Below are 21448 nucleotides of genomic sequence, written 5' to 3' on the forward strand. Positions count from 1 at the left end.
CCGTGGCCTCGGGTGGGGGGCGGGGGGGAATCAGGTACAGCCAGCCTCCTGCCACCCCTTCCCACCGCTCACCCGCAGGGCAGGGCGAATGAAGCCACTGTCTAAATATTCTAAATATGCACGACCTGAGAATGGGGGGCGAAGGCTAGGGAAAGAAACACCGTGCGGCAATTCAGGATCACTTCATTCATGATTCCCAGCTTCCTAAAAAAGCTTGGGCCACGTGAGCTACTGCGAGGCACAAATCACGTTGGGTGTGGGATGGTCCCTTCCTTGGCAAGCAGGACGGAGGCTTAGTTTCCGGGCATTTGCTTGACTCCTGTCATCGGGAACGTGACAACCAGCTTAGCCCAGCTCAGCGCCGAGATTTGGGGGATCTGGCCCACTCATGGCTGCGCCTCCCCCACGTCGCCCAGGGTGGTTCTCTCAGATGTGTCCTGTCGCTGCTGTGTGCTGACTGTTCCAGACAGAGCGCAGGCGAGGCTGTGGGGGTGGTTTGGCGCACCAGGCGCAGGAGGCAGCTCGGGCCTGCCAGTGCCTGCCTTTTCTGGAAGCCCACACAGGCAGCTTCCGGCTGGCCCACAGGGGACACGGTTCCTGTTTAGAGGGAGCAGGCCTGTGCCTCTGCCATGGAGGCTACAGAGGAAATAAGGGGCAAGGCTGGGCTTGTGGATCCTCTGGGCAGGGCAAGCAGGGCACAGACAGCCATATGCTGTGGCCTTGAGGGCCATCTGTCTTTAGGCTGCTGCTAATGCCATCCGTGCAGTACCCCAACTCAATTCTGTTTGGCTCTGAGAGGTACCATGTAATTACCTTAATCTCTGGTCTATTTCCCTTCTTGTATGTTGTTCAGATCAATGTTCAAACTACTTTGGTGTCTTTGAGCTCACACTGACCTTCAGCAAAAGGCAACTACTCCCTGAAAGGTAGTGTTCCTGGGTTCAGACATGCAGGTTGTGCACTGCACAATTGAGACTATGTAAAGAGACATCTTTCACATCATAGAGGTTGTAGGTTTGTGTATTTATGATGACAGTTATCCAACAGATGGCAGTAAAGTGTCTTGAGGAAGGAAGCCTTTTTCTAATTTGTCAAAAGGCACCCTATGAACTAATGGTAGCTCCCTAAAAGGCCAGACAGAAATCAGTTCTAGGGAGAATGTTAATAGCATTGATTAAACCACAGGCCAACCTCAGAACTGGCTAGGGCAACAATTCCTGTCATCCATCACTAGGTCATGCTGGTCCCACGCTTGCTCGGGAAGCACAGTGAACTTGCTAGCCCCTCCTCCAACTTGACCTTCCCCTCTCTTTTCATCTCTGTTCCTTGCTCACTGTCAGGCAGGCAAGGAGCTGAAGGCACAATACCCGAGGTTGCAGAACTGGTGCTGCCATCTGTCCCCACCTTTAGGAAACCCCAGCCGAGTCCCCCCATTCTCCACTGCACTCGGGAACATTGAGCTCAGCCCAATCACCCAGCATTGCATGGGCAGGGAAAGCTGGCCCTGCCTACCCACACTGGGCACAGGACATGCTCCTTCTCACCCCCTCCAGCCCAACAGAAAAAGGGCAATAGTTCCCCAATCTTCAGAGCTTTGAGCTGCTTCGCTGGTGAATAGAGTGTGCTGTGATTACCCTGCGGCAGCACCAAGCCACTCGGAGCCTGTTCCAGGCCGCAGCGCGGAGAGTTACCTGAAGTTCCTGCCTAGACACACAGAAGAGGGCCTGAAAGCCCAAGGCAGCCTGGGGCAGCTGGTGGCCAACGACAAGTACGGTGGCCGACTGGGTGTAGCTTTGCGAGGATCTGGAGCTAACAAAGACGTTTTACATTTTTTAAGGGCTGTAAAGAACTAAAACAAGAACAACAGCTGATGACACAGGAAAGTTACACGAGGTTCCGAGGTCTGCTGCCCACAAAGTTTATGGCACAAGGCCACGCCCCTTTGCTGACGTAGTTTTTACGTAGCGTCGTAGCTGCCGCGTTTCCCTTCCCGCCGTTTGAGTTTCTCTAGGTGAACCCGCATCCGGAGCGAGCGGATGATCCTCGCTCTGATCCAGGGTCGGAAGGTGAGTAGTAGTGTAACATGCGTCGTTCTCTTCCCTTCGTCATCACGCAGCTCTTGTCCTCCCCCATCTTCAGGAGAAGGGTGAGTACAGGGCAGGAAGGAATTTTGAGAGAGGGAGACCGCGTTCACCTCACTGTTACTACCGCGTATTATTACGGTCGTAACACGATTAGTTACTGTTGGTAAACTCTTACTGTGCCTACTTTAGAAGTCAGACTGTGTCACAGTATGTATGGATAGGAGAAAACCTAGTTTATAAAGGGTTCCGTGTCAGGGTTGCAGGCATCCTCCAGGGGTCTTGGACTGGCCCTGCAGGGAAGTGGCGGTGGGGGGCGTGGGGAAGGCGTGGAAGACTCCTGTATTGCGTGTGGGCTGCTTTCATGATACAGCCGCGGAGTGGAATAGTTGCAACAGAGGCCGGGCAGCCTGCAAAGCCTAAAATATTTACCACCTGGCACCTTACGGACAGGTTTTGCCTACCCCTGACATAGAGAATGAGAGGCCATGGCACGCTCTAAAAAAGAGCCCTGACTTCAGAGGCAGGAGACCTGGCTTTGAGCCCCTCTTGCATCATTTAGCAGCTGTGTGTCCCCCGGGAAGCCACCTTGCCCTCTGAGCCTCTGTTTCCCCATCTGTAAACGAGAATGTCAACAGTATCTGTCCTGCCTGTATCATGTGGCCATTGTACGGCTCAGATGTCGTCGAGGACGTGCAGGGACCTCGTGAGCTGCAAGGCCTGGGTGACTGTTGCCTATTTTTTGCCCTAGAAGGTGGGCCAGTCCTGGCCCGTCCTCCTTCAAGTCCTTCCTCCCATCCCCGTTCTCTGTCCTGCCTTGTTCCCTTCTGGCCCCCGGGGCGGGGATTTCTACTGGCCTCGGACCTTTCCCTCTGGCCCTGTTGCTCTCGCCAGGAAGGCAGCCACATTTCACATATGGGCATTTTGCTCTCACATGGATCACCAGATCCAAGGGGTGAATTCAACACATAAAAACCCACTTGTGACCAGAATTGCAAGTTTGTGCTCATTGAAATTCTGATCACGGGGAACTGGGGGGCTCTCGTGACCACTTGGGAGGAAGGCTTGATGCACTGTGCTGACAGTCTGGCAGCCGGGAGAGAATGAAGCCCTGCTTTTATCCCGTCTTGCTCTTTCCACTGTATATGCATTTAATCACAATTTCGGGTTGGCGCTGGGCCCTCGGCCTTGTTTGGAAAATGGCAAATCAGATAGTATGGGGGTTCTGCTTGAAGAGGAAATGTGGACGAAAAGCAGGAGAACAGTAATATAATAAGGCTCATTGTCTGTCTTCGGGGCCTTTTACAGAGTGGTTTTGTGAGGTGTGCCTTGCCTGCCCCGCTGCAGCCCTCAGCCTTTCCCCAGTGTGGTCAGAGGTCATCTGGCACATGGCGGGGGGGGGGGGTGTCTTGCTTCTCACTCAGCCAACTATGTGGAGAACCGGGGCCCCATCTTGCCATAGAGAGTTCTGCAGAGGTGAGAGAACAGCCCAGCCTTATTCCAGAACCGATTTCCTACTGCATTCTGTTCAGCTGACTTTCTGACCCCTGGGCTTGGGCCCTTTGTCCACCTCAGCCAGAGAGTTCTGGAAGCTCCTTCCACCCTTGGCTTGTCTCCTACATTGCCTCATTCCAGCCCTGATGACTCCTTCTCTGGACTTCCCTGGGACTGGGATGCTGTGTGTTCCCTAAACCCTGCATAGGGTCCTGCTCCCCAGGCCTGCCTGTACCAGCCTCGGGCACCTCCCCTGTACTTTGAGGGGCCCCCTCCATCTCTTGGCTTCTCTCTCTAGTCTGCAGGCTGCCTTTCCTGGTCAAATGTCATGGAATTGCAGATTGAAAAGGACCCTTAGTGTTCTCACATTCTCTCACCTCTGGCATTTTCTTTACAGCCTCCCTGACAGATGGCTCTCCACCAAAGTGCTTGTCACAAAGTGACTGCTTAGATGTCTCTAGGGATGGGAAACTCACTTCCCCCAAGGGCATCCCATGCCTTTGTTGGATAGCCCCAGGTATTAGAAAACGTTTCTTTTGGTGAGCTAAAATATCTTTCTTTATAATTCAAGTGCTAAGTCTAATTCTGCCTTTTGGAATGATGCAGAATGTCTGCTACTCCTGCCCTGAGTGCTCCCCTATCCCCCCTCATCCTTTCTCCTGCTGCCCTGTGCCCAGTGCTGTCTGGCGTCCTCTTGCCCTCTGACTGACTGATGCTCAGCGGTGGCCTTTAGCGCCTCCCCCACCCCCCTGGTATCACCAGCCAGGGGGCCCTGGGCATCTTGTCACCCTGCAGAGGGGACTTGCTTCCGTGTGAAGTGAGCCCCAGACTGGACCTGAGAAAGGATGTGAGCCAAAATGAATGGTTCTCAGAGACCCTGCCAACCAGGAGAGGAGAGAACAACCCCGCAGCCAGGGGCCTCTGCAACTTGAAAGATGATCAGGAGCAGGGGCGGCTGGACACGGCCAAGGCCTTCTTGGTTCTTCACAGCCGTGTGTCTCAGGAGCTTCCGGGGGTGGGGGTGGGGGGTGGGGGGTGGGGGGAGGGAACCTGGAAATTGCCTTGTCAGCAAGCTAGCCTAAATATGGCCCAGATTTCAAGCCACTGACCTCGGGGTTGCCTGAGTCTGACCTCTTCTGAAGACCATGGTTCTGCCTCCCATCTCAGGGGGGCTTCATGGGGATCCGAGGCGGGGGGCGGGGTGAGAATCTCGGAGATCTTCAGTTGGGGACAGGATTGGAGGGTCTTCCCTCTCTTGTGATGGGTCCCACCGAGTGAGGTTTGAGGGGAGAATCACTGCCTCCTGGCTCAGGTTCTCAGCAGGTTAAAGATCAGCCTTCAGGGCTGTGGCGTATGTCGGAGGGTGTCCTCTATGGGTGCCCTGCCACATTCTGCGTCGTGTTGTCTCTAGATGGCAGAGGCGGGGCAGGATTCGAGATGGGGTTGGAGTGAAATTAGGTTTTCTCCTTATCGCCCCCACCTCTCACTCCTTTGCACTGAGCAACTTCCCCAGGACTTTGAGCTTTATGAAGTTCGACTCAAGTTGTTTTCTGATACACTTAGTGAGGCTCTAGTATGTGCCCAGCACTGTGCTAGGGAACGTGTGTGGGGGGAGCCATATGTGAAAAGGAAGTCCCGCCTCAGACCTCTTGTAAATTCCTGAAAATCTTAGAAGCCTCACCTGCAGGAAACACCAGACTGCACAAGGCAGTCCTTGGTGAACTTGGAAATCATCGGCACAGACAACATAGCAGAACCAAGGAATTCAGGGGAGAAAGGCCCAGGGGGCTAGGACATCAGGGAAGGCCCCAAGGAGGCCGTGGGTAGAGGGGCTGGAACTCTGGGCCTCAATTAAAACAGTTCTATTTTGTTTTTATTGAGGTGTAATTGACATGAAACATTATATTTGTTTCAGGTATACGAAATAGTGATTTGATGTGTGTACATATTGTGAAATAATCACCCAAGTCTAGTTAATAGCCATCACCACGTATAATTACGACTTTTGTGATAAGAACTTTTAACATCTACTCTCTCAGTAACTTCACATATGCAATGCAGTGTTATTAATTATAGTTGCCATGCTGTACATCCCATGTCATGATTTCTTTACCTTATAACTGGGAGTTTGTACCTTTTTTAAAATTTTAATTTATTTTTTTTTAATTTTTTTTTTTTTTTTTTTTTTTTTTATCTTGAGAGACACACAGTGTGAGTGGGACGGGGCAGAGAGAGGGAGAGGGAATCCCAAGCAGGCTCCACACTCAGTGCAGAGCCCAATGTGGGGCTTGAACTCATGTAACTGTGAGATCATGACCTGAGCCAAAACCAAGAGTCAGACACTTAAGTGACTGAGCCACCCAGGTGCCCTGAGTTGGTACATTAAAAAAAAAAAATGTTTTTTTTAATGTTTTCACCTATTTATTTATTTATTTATTTTAAAGGTTTATTTATTTATTTATTTATTTATTTTTTAATTTTTTTTTTCAACGTTTATTTATTTTTGGGACAGAGAGAGACAGAGCATAAACGGGGGAGGGGCAGAGAGAGAGGGAAACACAGAATCGGAAACAGGCTCCAGGCTCTGAGCCATCAGCCCAGAGCCCGACGCGGGGCTCGAACTCACGGACCGCGAGATCGTGGGGGTTTATTTATTTTTGAGAGAGACAGAGACAGAATGTGAGTGGGTTGGGGCAAAGAGAGAGGGAGGCACAGAATCCAAAGCAGGCTCCAGGCTCTGAGCTGTCAGCACAGAGCCCGACGCGGGGCTCAAACTCAGGAGCTGTGAGATCACAACCTGAGCCGAAGTTGGACGCTCAACCGACTGAGCCACCCAGGCACCCCTCATTTATTTTTGAGAGAGACAGAGCACGAGTAAGGGAAGGGCAGAGAAAGAGGGAGACACAGAATCTGAAGCAGGCTCCAGGCTCTGAGCTGTCAGCACAGAGCCCAACACGGGGCTCAAACTCACGAACCGTGAGATCATGACCTGAGCCCAAGCCAGACATGTAACCGGCTGAGCCACCTAGGAGCCCCAGAGTTTGTACCTTTTGACTCCCTTCACCCATTTTGCACACCCCCTTATACCCCACCTCTGGTAACCACCAATCTGTTCTCTGTATCTATGAATTTGGGTTGTTTCTTTTTTATTTTTGTTTTGGGGATTTGTGGGGTGTTTTTGTTGTTTGGTTTTTAGATTCCACTATCAGTGGAATCATGCTATGTTTGTCTTTCTGTGACAGGCTTTTTTCACTTAGCAAAATGCCCTCAAGCTCCATTCATGTTGTTGCAAATGTCAAGATTCTCTTCTTGGAATGCTGTTCATGGCGGAATAGTATTCCATTGTAACAGTTATAACACAACTTCCTTATCTATTCTTCCATGGATGGACACTTAGATTTTTTCCATGTCATGGCTATCATAAGGAATGCTGCAGTAAACGTGAGGGTACAGATACCTTTTTGAGTTAGTGAAACACCTCTAATTTTTATTAACTTCACGTATTGGGAGTAAGAAATCTGAACAAAATTCTTCTACATAAAAAATAGAAAGTCTTTGAAGGAAGGGAGGAGGGAAAGGAAAATTGCCTTAGCCCTCAGAATCGTTGGGACCCAAAGAAAGTCTAGAGGAGTCTTCCTTCCCATACACACACCGGCGCCTGTCCTTTGCTCCCCATCCTAAGGCGGGCTCCAGCTGGGGAGACCTAGGTGGGCTCAGCATGTTGGTGAAGTTTACAGTGAGCCCATCTCCCCTACAAGGCCTTGGGCAAGGCTGAGGCATTTGTGGGTTACAGTGCATGGGTTTCCGCTCAGCGATTGGGGGAAAGATAGAAGAAGCGATACAGATCTTTAAGTAAGGTAACCACGAAGCACGCATGCGCTAGCTACTCTTGGTGCCCTAGTCTTTGCATTGGTTATGGCCCTGACAGTTTACATATAGATTTGATTTTCACATGCAGAATGTATTTTCCCCAAGTAATTTTTACACTGTGATGTATGTGGAGAACAGATTGGAGAAGGCAGAGTAGATGTGCAGTGGGCCCAGTAAGAAGCATTTCAATATCCAGGGGAGATTGGCTGGTGGTCTGGTTCAGTGTGGCATTTGGGCTGATTCTTGCATCCCAAGGCAGTATGAAAACAGAAGTTTCCTCTACGTCTGATTTATGCTCTGCACACCGTTTAGCTTTAGCAGTGACCATTTGACTTTTCTTTTCTTTCCAGCTTTATTGGGATATAACTGACATATAACATTGTGTGAGTTTAAAGTGTGCGATGTATTGATTTGATACACGTATATACTAGCAATGACCATTTGGAACCAATGTCAGGCAACTTGTTTCTTGCTCTGTTTTTGACAGCGATGGTGACACTTCCTGTATTGCTGGAGGGAAGGGTAGGTGATATGGTAGCTGCCTTGGGGCCTTTGTTCTTCTTTCTCGAGATCCTAATGAGCTGGGGCTTTCTCTGTCCTCATTCCCAGGTAACAAGTATGAAGTCAAGGTATACACTGGTGATGTCATTGGTGCAGGGACCGATGCTGATGTCGTCATCAATATCTTCGGAGAGTATGGAGACACGGGTAATGGGTTTGAAATCCTCTCTTCCCTAGCTGTGCCCAGTTCTGCTTCTTAGCTGGGCTCCCCCCCCCGGCCCGACTCCTGGCAGAGGAAGGCAGCTCCAAGTCTCTTCTGTTGAGCAATAATTCTGCCTGTGGTGTGGTTTGTCACAGCCTTCCCTGGACAGCAAGGTGCTCATCTTGTAAAATGTATGTGTGTGATGTGTTTTCAGAATAAGGTGTTCTTGGGTTCGGGTCTATTTAAAATTGTCCTTCATCCTAGACAAGAACAGACCCAAGCTTTACTTCCATCAGGGAGCTCAACTGTTACTTTCCTAACCTCCTTAAGCTCCATCTTGAGTTATATTTTGAATGTGGCTGGGCATGGCTTGATTCAGTGCACTGGCTTGATGCAGACCAGAATGGGATCAGGGGATAGAATTAGACTTGGCTTCATGGGTGAAGCAAGAGCTGAGGACACAGACATGGCTGCAGGTGTTGGGAGACCATTCAGGCCAGTAGAACTGGGATGGAGAGTCTCTCCTGCTTCTTCCAATTTTATGAAATAACAGAGGAGTCAGAAAATCTACCGAGGTGTGAACTTTGGACACAATGTATTAAAGAATTCAGAATGCATTGCTGAGCTTATAAGAGGAGAAGAGAAATCTCCAGGTGCCAGAAATGAAGAGGGAGCTCAAAACCAAAGTATTAGCTCTGAATTGGTGCTGTGGCTCTTGGAAGGAGGGACCTTTCATGTTCAGTTATCTACAGGCTAGATTGTCATCCCCATTTGGGGTCAGAAAATGAGATTTCGTCCTGCATGAAGCAAGACAGGCAAAATTAGAACCGCATATAAAGCCAGGAGCCCTGAAAGTTCACAGGAACATCTTCAGTGAAAAAATAGGCCAGGAAAAAATTTGCTCATCAGTACAGTAACCTTATCTCTGCAAGAGCTCTAGATTGAAAAGACAGTTGCTGAGAAATCGATACCTCCTGCTTGCATACATGTGGGCTTGACTTCCGATTTTACACTACAGGTGTGATTTGGGAACCCCCACTTCCCCAAAGGACACAAAATTGGTTCCGTGCCAGTAATACCCTTGGGAGTTTACAGAAGCATTATATAACATTCCCAAAGATAAGGTACTGGAGATGACTTCACTTTCCAAAATTACCAAACAGTCAAGGACATAATCCACCATGACTAAACATCAGCGGACACAACAGATTAAATCCTGCAGAATTTCAGATAATAGAGTAATCTGAGAAAAACTATAGTTGAAGAATGTTTAAATGGACTAGAGACATGAACAAAACAATGGAAGAAAATAAAAAGGCCCCATGAAAAATATAGTAAACAGAAATATAGAAAATGAAAATGTAGTTACCAAATATAAACACTTAATGGATGTGCTAGGCAACACAATTAGAAACCCTGAATAGAGATTATAAACTGTAACACAAATAAGAGCAAAATACTCAGATATAGCAGAGGTATAAAGAGTTGGAAAATATAAACGAGAGGTCATGAGATATGTAGGACAGAGTAAGTTGTGATAGATGTTGAACAGGAGTTCCAAATAGAGAACCCATAGAATAAGCAAGAGGATATATTTGAAGAGATAATGGCTGAAACTTTTTCAAAATTGAGCAAAGATACGGATTTTCAGATTAAAGTAACAGAAGGAATCAGTGAGCAGCATGAATGAAAACAAATCCACATTTAGATACATTGTGGTAAAACCAAAGGCAAAGGGAAAGATCTTAAAAGTAACCAGATTTGGCAGATTCTCTTCCACAGAAACAATTAGGTTGATAGCAAATTCCTGTCTGCTACCTACACAAGGTCATAAGTTCATGGAATAATAGCTTTAGCGTTCTGAGCAAGAATATATATCAACCTAGAACTCTAGATCCAGTTAGGTTATCATTCCAGAGGGAGGGCAAAATTAATGAATTGCCTTGCAAACAAAGAGAAATAGTTACCACTCATAGACTTAAGCAGCCACTGAAGAATATGCTTTAAGAAAAAGGAAATCTGGGGCACCTGGGTGGCTCAGTCAGTTAAGCATCCGACTTTGGCTCAGGTCATGATCTCGCGGTTTGTGGGTTTGAGCCCCACTTGGGCCCTGTGCTGACAGCTCTGTGCTGTCTCCCTCTCTCTCTCCCCCTCCACCGCTCGCACTCTGTGCACACACTCTCTCTCAAAAATAAACATTAAAAAAAATGAAAAAACATTAAAAAAATAGTAAAAAGAAAAAGGAAATCATGCCCACAAGACAGGTAAAGCAGGGAAGAAAGTGAGCAAAACTATTGATAATTATGTGACAAAGGTAAGCAAGCACTGACTGTAGTAAACAATTCTAATAATGACTATCATTACGGCATGAGAAAATGTGGACCCAAAATACTCAAACACAGTAATCTTTTATTAAATTTTTTTTTTCAACGTTTATTTATTTTTGGGACAGAGAGAGACAGAGCATGAACGGGGGAGGGGCAGAGAGAGAGAGGGAGACACAGAACCAGAAACAGGCTCCAGGCTCTGAGCCATCAGCCCAGAGCCCGACGCGGGGCTCGAACTCACGGGCCGCGAGATCGTGACCTGGCTGAAGTCGGACGCTTAACCGACTGCGCCACCCAGGCGCCCCTCAAACACAGTAATCTTAAGGAAGGTGGATAATGAAAGTTAAATCATAATTAGGTTCTTGGCCACAGTTCATTCCCCAAGTGATAGGAGAGTAGAGACATTGATGAACTTTAGACCTCAGTGAGTCCAGTATGCATATTAAAATTGTAAAAGTACCCATGCCCCCCCCCAATACAAAATGTGTAACTTCTAAACCAATAGAGGGAATAAAGAGAATAAAGCCTCAATAAAATGCAAGAGAAGGCAGGAAATGAGGAAAGGGGAACAAAGAGAAAGAATGGCCAATCATAAAAAAAAGTAAATGTATAATAATCACAATAAATACAAATAAACTAAACTCATCATTGAAAGGATAGTGTTTTCATATTAAATGAAAAGAAAGAAAAATCCAGCTTAAACATGTGATGCCGAAGGGCTGAGAATAAATAAAACTGAATGACATGTGTCAAGAGCATGTCAATAACACAGAAGATGGTTGTGTAGCCATATTATTATTCGTCAAGTTAAACTTTAAGGCAGAAACCACTTTGTGAGAAGTAAAAGTATGTCGGACAATGACAAAAGGAACAATGAACCTACAAGATGTAATAATTATGAACGCTTATAAATTTTACAGCATATTCCCAAAATATGGGAAACAGAAATTAACTAAGTTCTTGAAGAAACTTGACGAATGCGTAAGTATAATGGAAGATTTTAATACATCACTCTCAATAACTGATAAGTAAAATGGATAAAAATTTAGTATGGATACAGAAGACTTTAACTACACAGTTAATAAGCTTGATCTACTGGATCTATGTAGATTCCTGTGTCCAACTGGTAGAGAATACACATTCTTTTCAAGCACTTAATGACCACATACTAAACCACAAAGCATATCTTAACAAACTGAAATTAAGCAATAAGACAGAGACAAGATTCTTTGATCACAGTCAGTAAAATTAGAAGAAACTCCAACCTCTCAGTCCATTTGGAAACAAATTTTAACTTTCATGAAAAATAATCAACTATAAAATTCAGGAGAATGATCAGAACCATGGGAGAGAAAGTTTAATAAAGATGCTGGGTACAAGATTAATAGATAAATCTTAATAGAAACAACAAGCAAACATTTAATTTAAAAATAATAGCAATATTAAGGTGCCTAATAGCACCTTACAATGGCAATTATAAGGTGCCTAAGAAAAACTAACAAAAAGAGCTTTCTGTAAAGAATATAAATATTTACTTGAGGATATACAAGAATATTTAAACAGAAAAATATGCTCGTGGAGGAGAATGGTCTCAAATTCATTAAGAAGTCAAATTTTCCCAGATTAGCCTATGAATGCAATGCAATTTCAGTTACATTTCCAAAAGGCAATATCCCACAGTTTAAGCTGCTAATAAAATTGCCATCCATAAGGGCTATTTCCAAGACTATTTTGAATAAGGAAAATAATATTAACAATATGAATAAGTGAGGGTATTTACTCTGATCTCTAAAAGATACCACAGATCTCTAAAAACTAAAACAGTGTGGTATTGATAGAAGGAGAAACAAACCAGTGAAACAGAATAGAGTCTAGACCCACACAGAGAGATAGTGTTATAAATCAGAAAGAAAGGATGAAATATTCAATTATTGGTGTGCAAACAATTGTCTTACCATATGAGGAAAGATAAAATTAAATCTTTTTACCTTTCACCATACACAAAGGTAACTTCCAGATGGGCTACAGACTTACATGTGTAAAAGCAACACTATGAAATTTTTAGAAGAAACTTTAAGAGCATGTCTTTTGAATTTCAATTTAGGATGGAGTTTCTTGAACTATTCACTAAAAGCACAAACAACAAAGGAAAATATTTAGAAAGTCTACTAAAACAAAAAAAGTGTCTGTAAAGGGGCGCCTGGGTGGCGCAGTCGGTTAAGCCTCCGACTTCAGCCAGGTCATGATCTCGCGGTCCGGGTCACGATCTCAGGGTCCGTGAGTTCGAGCCCTGCGTCAGGCTCTGGGCTGATGGCTCGGAGCCTGGAGCCTGTTTCTGATTCTGTGTCTCCCTCTCTCTCTGCCCCTCCCCCGTTCATGCTCTGTCTCTCTCTGTCCCAAAAATAAATAAAAACGTTGAAAAAAAAATTAAAAAAAAAAGTGTCTGTATGATAAAAGACACCATAGACAGAGGAGAGGTAATAAAGAATATAAAATATATGAACAGAAAAAATTACAGAAGAGCAGGATCTAAATGGCCAACATATATGGGTATATCTCCCCCCCCCAAATATATATATGTATATGAACAGTATATATTATAATCTCTCCACATAATCAAGAGAATATAAATTAAAATCACAATGAGATACTATGGTATATATATTGATATAAACTTTTTAAGTATATATGTTAATGATGATTGTGGGGAATGGGACCCTGAATACACTGCTGGTGATAATTGATGTACAAGCATTTTGGAAGGTAATTTTACAATATCTAATATACCAAAGGTGAGCACACCCCAGGACCCAGCGACTCTTTGTAGGTGTCCACTCAGAGCATTTGTCACAGAAATGCAGCAGAAGGCAGTTATGAAAGAGTCCATTTCAGCGCTGTTTACAATAGCAAAAAACCAGGCACAACCAAAATGTCTATCAGCAGAAGAAACATTAATAGTATTTTCTTTATTCAATGACTTTTATATAGCAGTTCCGCAAATGACCTCAAGCTACCAGCATCAACAGGGTAATCTCAAAAGCATAATATCAACTGAAAGGAAAGTCAGTTGCACAGGGTATGTTGATGACGATGGTAGGATGATTAGAGAGCGATAGCAACAGCCTCCATCACTAACGTAACACTTTCCATGGGTGGGTGTCACCAGCAGTGTTTAGTGTTTACCAATTCAGTTCATCCTCACAACAGGACCCTGTGTGGTGGTGCCATTATCCCCACTATATAGATGAGGAACCTGAGACAGAGAGATATGCACTGCGATGTTATTTATGTAAATTCTAAAACATGCAAAAATAGCACGTTTTCTTTATGAATACCTCCGTGTGCAAACAAAAATTCACGGGGACGATACATATTGCTTGTGGATAGTGTTTATTTAGGGGAGGGAGAAGGCGGGGGAAGGCAGGATGGCCAGTGAGACTGTAGACTTACCAGTTATCTCTTCAAGACAGAGAAAGGTCTAAAGCAAATTAGACAAAGTGTTAGCATCTGTTCTGCCTCTGAAATCTGGGCAGTGGGTGTACAGATGTCTTCCTTTTTTTTTGTTTTTAAAATTATTTATTTTTGAGAGAGAGAGAGGGAGCATGAGTGGGGGAGGGGGAGAGAGAGAGGGAGACAGAAGATCCGAAGCAGGCTCTGCACTGACAACAGTGAGCCCGAGGTGGGTCTCAAACTCAGGACCTGAGCCGAAGTTGGAGGCTCAACCGACTGAGCCAACCAGGCACCCCTCTACAGATGTTTTATACTACTTTCTGTACGGTTTTGAGTTTTTGCCATTTAAAACGTAGAAAGATTTAAAGAATTAAATTTTAGAAGAGAAGGTGAATGGATGGCATCAGCACGGAGCTGGTGCTTAGGTGGGGCCATAAGGGTTAATATGTAAGCTTGGGAACATAATAATGGAAAATTGAAAAGCAGAAAGAACAGGTTAGAATGGATCCTAATGACGTGCTTATCACCCAGTGTGACTTCTGACATGTAATTTCAGTTCTCCAAGCTTGTTTCTTCATCCACAAGACAGAATTAATAATACCCCCTCGCAGATTGTGGTGACAAATAGAAAAGAAAAAAAAAATCTATGTGAAACTAATGTGTCTGATGGTGGCCGTCCTGTTTTCCAGAAAAGGAGGCAGGCCTAAGGAAGTGTGTCGGCTGTCAGGGTCCCAGCACAATCCTGGACCAACTTCCATGGTTGTGCTCCCAGTTTGGGACAAGCAACTGGTACAAGCCAGGCAGGGCCTCAGCTGCAGGGATGGGGGTACACATGTGGTTACCAGGATGGGAACTCCAGACTAAGATAGAAATCAGAAGCCCAGTTATGGGACCTGGGCACAAGCCACACACAGGACAAGCTTGACTGGAGGTTGCCACAAGAGATTTACAGAGCCCAGAGATCTCAGGGTAAAGCTATTCTTGTTGACTTAAAAAAAAAAAAATTAACACTGTTGTTAGAGTAGTTTTAGGTTCACGGCAAAAGTGGGTGCAAGTACAGAAAGTACCTATGTACCACCTGCCCCCCACCCTGCCTGCCAGCCTCCCCGCCTTATTGACTTTTGAGACTACCTTCAGTGGGCAGACCATTGGCTCTTTCTCCTCTTCGGGTCTCCTTTGTAAGTTTCTTGCCTGTGTGTGTGTGTACAGGGGAGCGTAGGCTGGAAAATGAAAAGGACAACTTTGAGAGGGGAGCTGAAGACAAGTTCACACTGGATGCTCCCGATCTGGGGCAGCTGATGAAGATCAATATTGGCCACAACAACAAGGGCGGGTCTGCAGGTTGGTTCCTGTCCAAGGTAGGTTCACTGCCTGTCTGTGGTTCCTGTGGCCTGGGAGGGGGAATTCTGGCTCTTCAGAGGGTATATTTCAGCCCTGACTTCCCTCTCTTGGTCTGTCTGTCTCCACTCTTCTACCTAAGCCTGCTGGCCAACCATACTGCCCGACCCTGCCCACATTACCCCCTTCCCAGAAAGCCCAGGTCTCCCATCGGAATGTAACCAGGGCCTGATCATCCTTCAAGACTCTGCCGTGAAGCCCTCCCTGACTTGCCCACCGGAACCTCTCCCTCCTGTGAATGTTTATAACCCTGCCTGCTTAGAGCATTTGTTGGTCCCTAATCATAAGCTTTCTTGTGACTTATCTTGGGCTGTTGCCTTGCATCTTAGATGCCTTGTAGTCTCACCAACCCAAGACAATGGTAAGAATCAAGAAGAAAGCAAAAAGGCTTCTGGGAAGCTAAAACAGCAGGTTCAGAGCTCGTGAGGAGAGCTCATGCCCCTGGCTTTATCTTGCCCTGCCCTGATTTTGAAGGAGAGACCCCCTCAGACTCTCTCTCATAGCCTAGTGCTCACTTACAGTCCCTTCTAGCAAACTCTTGCCTGCAATTTTAAACCTAAAGTAGAAGATTAGAGAGGGAAAGAGTCCTTGTATTAGGTAGGCCTGTTGAAAACTGTAATGGGGACTCAGAGAAGATAGAAAAAGCCAAAAAATAATTGAAAATCCATAGAAGTCTGAGGTCACTTAGAAAATGGGCTATCAGCTCTTTGCAGATACTTCCCTTCATGAGGCTATCAGTATATTTCAGCTCATTCCAGAATGATAGGGAAAGGTTATTGTATAACATAGTTTTGAAAAATATTTTGAAAAAGCTCTTAGCGCTTAAAACAGAAACCCTTCCAATTTGAGACAATTTGACAATGGAGAATGAGGCTGTCTGATAGGTGAGGTTTTGTTATTGCTTAACTTCATTTACTTCTAATGTCAGCAGTGGTTGACCTGCAGTTATCAGAAGACTTCTCATCCACACAAAATCCAGATGTGGCAGCTGCTTTCTAGGACACCTGCTTTCTTGCTGTGTCACCATCCTGGGCACTGTGGCTTTCATCCTTTACCTTGTTGCCTCACGATCACATGATGGCTGCTGAGCCTCTAGGCATCTTAAGTGTGTTCCAGGCAGGAAGAAAAGGGAAGACCCAAGGGGAAAACCACTTTTTTTTTTTCCTGGCAAGCCTTTCTTTATTTTGAGAGATGCAGTGTCCTCCTTAGGCCTTTTGTCTACATTTCATTGGCCAGAAATGAGTCGTGTGACCAACCTAGCTACAGTGGAAACTGGGACAAATGGCTGGCTTTCCAGACTTTATAAGAAGAAGGTGATCGGGAAAGGGCTGAGAGCATCCTCTCATGTCTGCCACACTCCTCTCCGTAACTAGCCTGGAAGTTCTTTGAGGGCCTCTCCCCAGCTCTTGGCGTGGGGTGGGGCATGAATTGGTGAAGTGAGGAATGGCCAAGGTTCCTTTGGAAAGGAAGGGGTTTGTTTGGCCGTAAGAGTAGCCAGCCTGGTGCTGAACAGGGTTCTAGGAGGCTAAATGCTGCTTGGATTGGAGAAGAAATGGGGCAGGGGTCCAGAACGAGAATAGCCAATGAGAGGCCGGGGTGTTTCTCCAGGTTGGAGGAGGGAGAGGAGGCAGGTGCGGTTTGTGACCTCAGCCGGGATGAGGCACAGAGCAGGTGCCTCGAAGCCCAGTTCCCTCATCCGGGGAAGAAGGACCATCTGAGTGAAAACCCAGGGTTAGTGCAAAGAGCTGCAAGGTGCACCCCGGGGCCTGGGTGTGGCCTTGACATGTTTTCCAACTGCCCTCTCCTGAGGTCAGGTTCCTTCTTGGTCACATGGGCCCACTCACCCCACTTCTGTGCTCTCAGAAACCTCATGAAGGAAGTGGGTTTTCGTGCCAGAACAGGCCCCTTTGCAAAAGGAAGGGGCAGCTTAGCAGAGTGAAAACATTTTTTTCTTTTTTCTTTTTTTCCTTTAAGGTGTTATAGATCTCGTTCCATTGCCTTCTGAAATTTGATATTGAGGCCAAGGAGATTTTTGTTTCTTTCAGGATAATCTGTTCTATTTTGTTTTTCTAGCCGGGATGCTTGCAGAATTTTTTTTTCTTTATATTTATAATAAGTCTAAATTGTGGGGGTCTGTTAGTTCATTTATGCCCCATCCTCCTTCCCTCCTTCCTTCCTTTCATTCCTTCGTTCCTTCCTTTCTTTTGCTTTTGTTTTTGATTTTTCAGGGACACGATTAGTCTTTACTTTTATGCAAAGGATATTTATTTATTCACAATTTATTTATTTGTAAGCTCAGAAAAGAGAATCTCCTGTTATATGCCAGATTCTGGCTTGGATGGCATTTGTTCTGGTCTCTTCTTCAGGAGTAACAATTAACCATTTACGGGCTCTCCATTCTCTGTTTTCCAAAGCTCTCAGCTTCTCTCTTGTTCCTTCCACTTTCTGTTCTTTCCACTCCAGGAGAACGTGTCACATTCCCTCACCCTGTCCTGGATTGGCTCCCCCATGCCGTGCTGTCCAGTCCCTTCCTTCTCCTACCAGTGTGCATTCCATTCTAATTCTGAGTGTTTCTCAGAATTTACATGTTTGTTGTAAAGGTTAGGAACATTTACATGTTCATTGTAAAAGGTTAGGAAATAGAAATAAACAAAAAATAAGGTAAACCTAAACCATCACGATTTCACCACCCAGAGATGACCAGAGTTCGTGTTTTGATGCAGGTCCCCTCCAGCTATTTTTCTATGAATTAATATACATGTATCATTTTTTAAAATGGGGTCATATCATAAACAGTGTTTTACAAGCTGCAGTGTCTCCACTTTGAAATAGAACATGCATATGTCCCCACGTTATTTAAATAGAGTGACATGAGGGTTTTACAGTGCAATTTGTTAATGAGTCCTAGAGTATTTCTTTTTTTTTAAATTTTTATTTTTGACAGAGAGAGAGAGAGAGAGAGAGAGAGCGAGCGAGCATGAGCGGGGGAGGGGCAGAGAGAGGGAGACACAGCATCTGAAGCAGGCTCCAGGCTCTGAGCTGTCAGCACAGAGCCCGACGCGGGGCTCTAACTCACGAACTGTGAGATCATGACCTGAGCTGAAGTCGGACGCTTAACCGACTGAGCCACCCAGGCACCCCTAGTCCTAGAGTATTTCAATGCACAGATATAACATGACTTATTGAATCAATCTTCTTTTGTTGAACATTCTTTTCCTCAAAATTATTGATACCATAAAGAGTGCTGTCACAAACATTCTTATAGCTTATATTTATGCACATCTAGGATTACTTCTTACAGTAAATTCTGAGGAGTTGGGTACAGGGCTTGCAGAATTGTGAGAGCCTTGACAGATTTGCTGCTCTATAGTTTCCTTGATATTTTTTCTTCTTTAGTCTGGTTCCCTTTTACTATCATCTTTTGCCTTTTCAACGCAGCCACTGCTGTCTTAAAGATGTTTAGTCCTATTTCATAAAGACCAGTCTTCTTGTATTCCATTAAGCGTGTGTGTTCTCCTCAGTTCTTGTACTGTATCCAGCGTGAGGCCCTTTGCAGAGTTCTCCCCTTCTTCTGGTTCTTTGGAATGATGTTCCCACCTTCCCTCCCTCCTTGTCTTCCTGCTTCCTTCCTTTCTTTTTCTCCTCTTATGTGCTAATTAGGCACTATTTTCAACCAGAAGGCCAAGCACTTGGCTCCTTTCAGGATTAGATTGGTTGTTCTCTGTGCAGCCGTATTGTGTGCAGGGTGAGTTCAGGGTCTGGTAAGGCAGGCCTCCACCCGTCCCCCCCAGTGCTAAGGTGGGTGTCCTCAAAGGTTCACGGTCTTCTGAAAGACTCCTGACAGCCTATTCCTGTAACTTAAGCCAAACCAAAATGCTTCCTGGGGATAAGACATGAAACTAATTTAAGCGCTTCGTAGGTCAGTGTGCCTGGATTTACTTGATACTTTCCTGAGGAAGAGAGGGAGGAGGGGTTTAGATCTCAGGCAGGGTGGGTGCAAGCCGGAAGCCAGAGGCTGGGGGAAAGCACTGTGTCACCATACTGGGGACAGCCAGCTCTAGTGTTCTGCCTCCCCCACCTCTGGCCATGTGCTGCCCCTCCACAGTTTACAAGGACTGATCTGCTGGTCCTCAGCTTCCCAGGGACACCAGTTAAAGGGGCTGCTGAACTGCCCGAGTTTCCAGATTTGACGCTTGCACAGAAAGTGCCCTTCTTCCTCAGAGTTGCCAGGCTGGTTGCCTTGGACTTCACAGGACAATTGCTCCTTGGGTATTTACGTTCAAGGGCTTGGTGGATAAACCTAAAAGCCAGTATAATTATCCACTTCACAGGTGGTCTCCCTTCTAGTCAATTGCCCACATATGCTTCTCAGCCCAGGGGTACGGCCCTTGGGGTGACCAACACCCCCTGTCCCCTGTGTTGCACCCTCTCCTGGAGCATAGGGGGCTGGCATCCTCCCCTCCCCCGGCTCTTGCCCCGCGACCCATGGCTTGGGCCCTCACATGGGGTTAGTCCACAACTGTGATCAGCTCAGATGGTCATAGCACTTCAGAAGAGCAACAATCACAAAATGGCACGTCACACTCCAATGGGCCTTGTCCTTGGTCCATCTGCTGCAGTAAAGAGACTTGCCCAAGGCCTTGCAGCTCTTCAGTGGCCAGCCTGGCACTTACCCTGGTCCTCCGGACTCCAGGTCTGGACTCCCTCCCCTGCGTCACGTGTTAGCCCGTCCATGTCGGGAGATCGATCACCCGCTGCATGCTGTAGGCGGTGTAACGGCAGCCCGCACCACAGGCTCCAGGAGGAGGAGGAGACCAAGGCTCATGGAGCTGATCTTAGGGACATCAGGAAGCTCAGTGTGTCCTTCTGTTACCAGATAAAACTCAACAGTCAACAAACATTTGTGTGGCTACCAACGGCAGCTGTTGTGATAAACATCATTCTTCTCTTTTTGCTTTATTGTTTTTGAGAGAGGCAGCACAAGCAGGGGAGGAGCAGAGAGAGAGGGAGACAGAATCTGAAGCAGGTTCCAGGCTGTCAGCACAGAGCCCATTGTGGGGCTCGAACCCACAAACTGCAAGATCAATGACCTGAGCTGAGGTCGGGCGCTTAACCCACTGAGCCGCCCAGGTGCCCCAAGCATCACTCTTCTTGAAAGAATAAGACAAATCCCTAAATAATTATACTTACTATACCCATATACCCCTAAATTTCTGGGAGAATCCAGCTTTCGGTGAACATTCTGTCATGAGAGTCCCACAAGTAAAGTAATGTCGATCAGATCAGATTTCCTGGCTTGAAGAGTAGAAATCAGAGTTACCATGACTTTAATGCCAAGCAGGATGAGATAAAAGTCTTGAGTAAGGAACACACCAAGGTGGTGGGGGTGAGCTGTGTCTCACTGGGCAGCAGGGGTGCCCTGGAGCTGGGCCATGAAGATGGGTAGGGGTTTGCCAGGAGGGGCAGGGAGGAGGACTCCTGTGGTCAGATGAGGAGGAGCCAGAGGGCGAGGCAGGGATACCGAGTGGATCTGGGCCAGAGCACAGGGCTCAGAGGACTGAGAAGTGGGAAGTCATGTTAGGGAGGAAGGTGCGGGCAGGACCACTGCAGGCCCTGATCATAATAAGCCATCAGAGGCCTTCACTGAGCAGTAGCCTGAGGTGGTGGGGGGTGTGTGGGTGGGCTCAGAAGAGAGGGAGTGCAGAGGGTGGAGAGAATGCTAGGCTGTCACCATTCAAATGCTGCCATTTACACTTATTTATATTATGGGACATAGTTTTATAGTTTTTCAGTGTGATGGCTGAGACCTGGACCATATGGGGAAAGATAGCCTCTTGACAGGGAGAAGATCTCACCTTCCTTTGGTGGGCCTCAGTTTCCCCCAAGGAACATTCATTTGCTTTTCCACAAGCTAGACGCTGAGATTTATTTTAGTGGGTTCATAAACTCCGAAAGTCTTCCTCCTTTTTTCTCCTGTGTCAGAACTTACCTGGTCTTTGCCCTTTGATCTTAGAACTCTGGAAGGAAGCCACAGTTCTCCAGTGGTTCTTGAAATGTGATGATGGCTGCTTATGGGTCACAGGTTACTTTTACTGGATAACATATATGCATTTTTAGTCTTTATT

The 21448-nt window shown here is 46.1% G+C and overlaps 1 protein-coding gene across 1 annotated transcript in view; it reads left to right on the forward strand.

Annotated features, from left to right (window-relative positions):
* The window catches only part of LOXHD1 (lipoxygenase homology domains 1), a 164620-nt gene that overhangs the window by 28644 nt on the left and 114528 nt on the right, over positions 1 to 21448 (forward strand). Inside the window, 2 exon segments of the mRNA XM_036064316.1 lie at positions 8055 to 8153; positions 15135 to 15283. Of these exon segments, the coding sequence (XP_035920209.1) occupies positions 8055 to 8153; positions 15135 to 15283 (248 nt within the window).

The sequence above is a fragment of the Lynx canadensis genome, chromosome D3, assembly GCF_007474595.2.
Source record: "Lynx canadensis isolate LIC74 chromosome D3, mLynCan4.pri.v2, whole genome shotgun sequence".
Lineage (NCBI taxonomy): Eukaryota > Metazoa > Chordata > Mammalia > Carnivora > Felidae > Lynx > Lynx canadensis.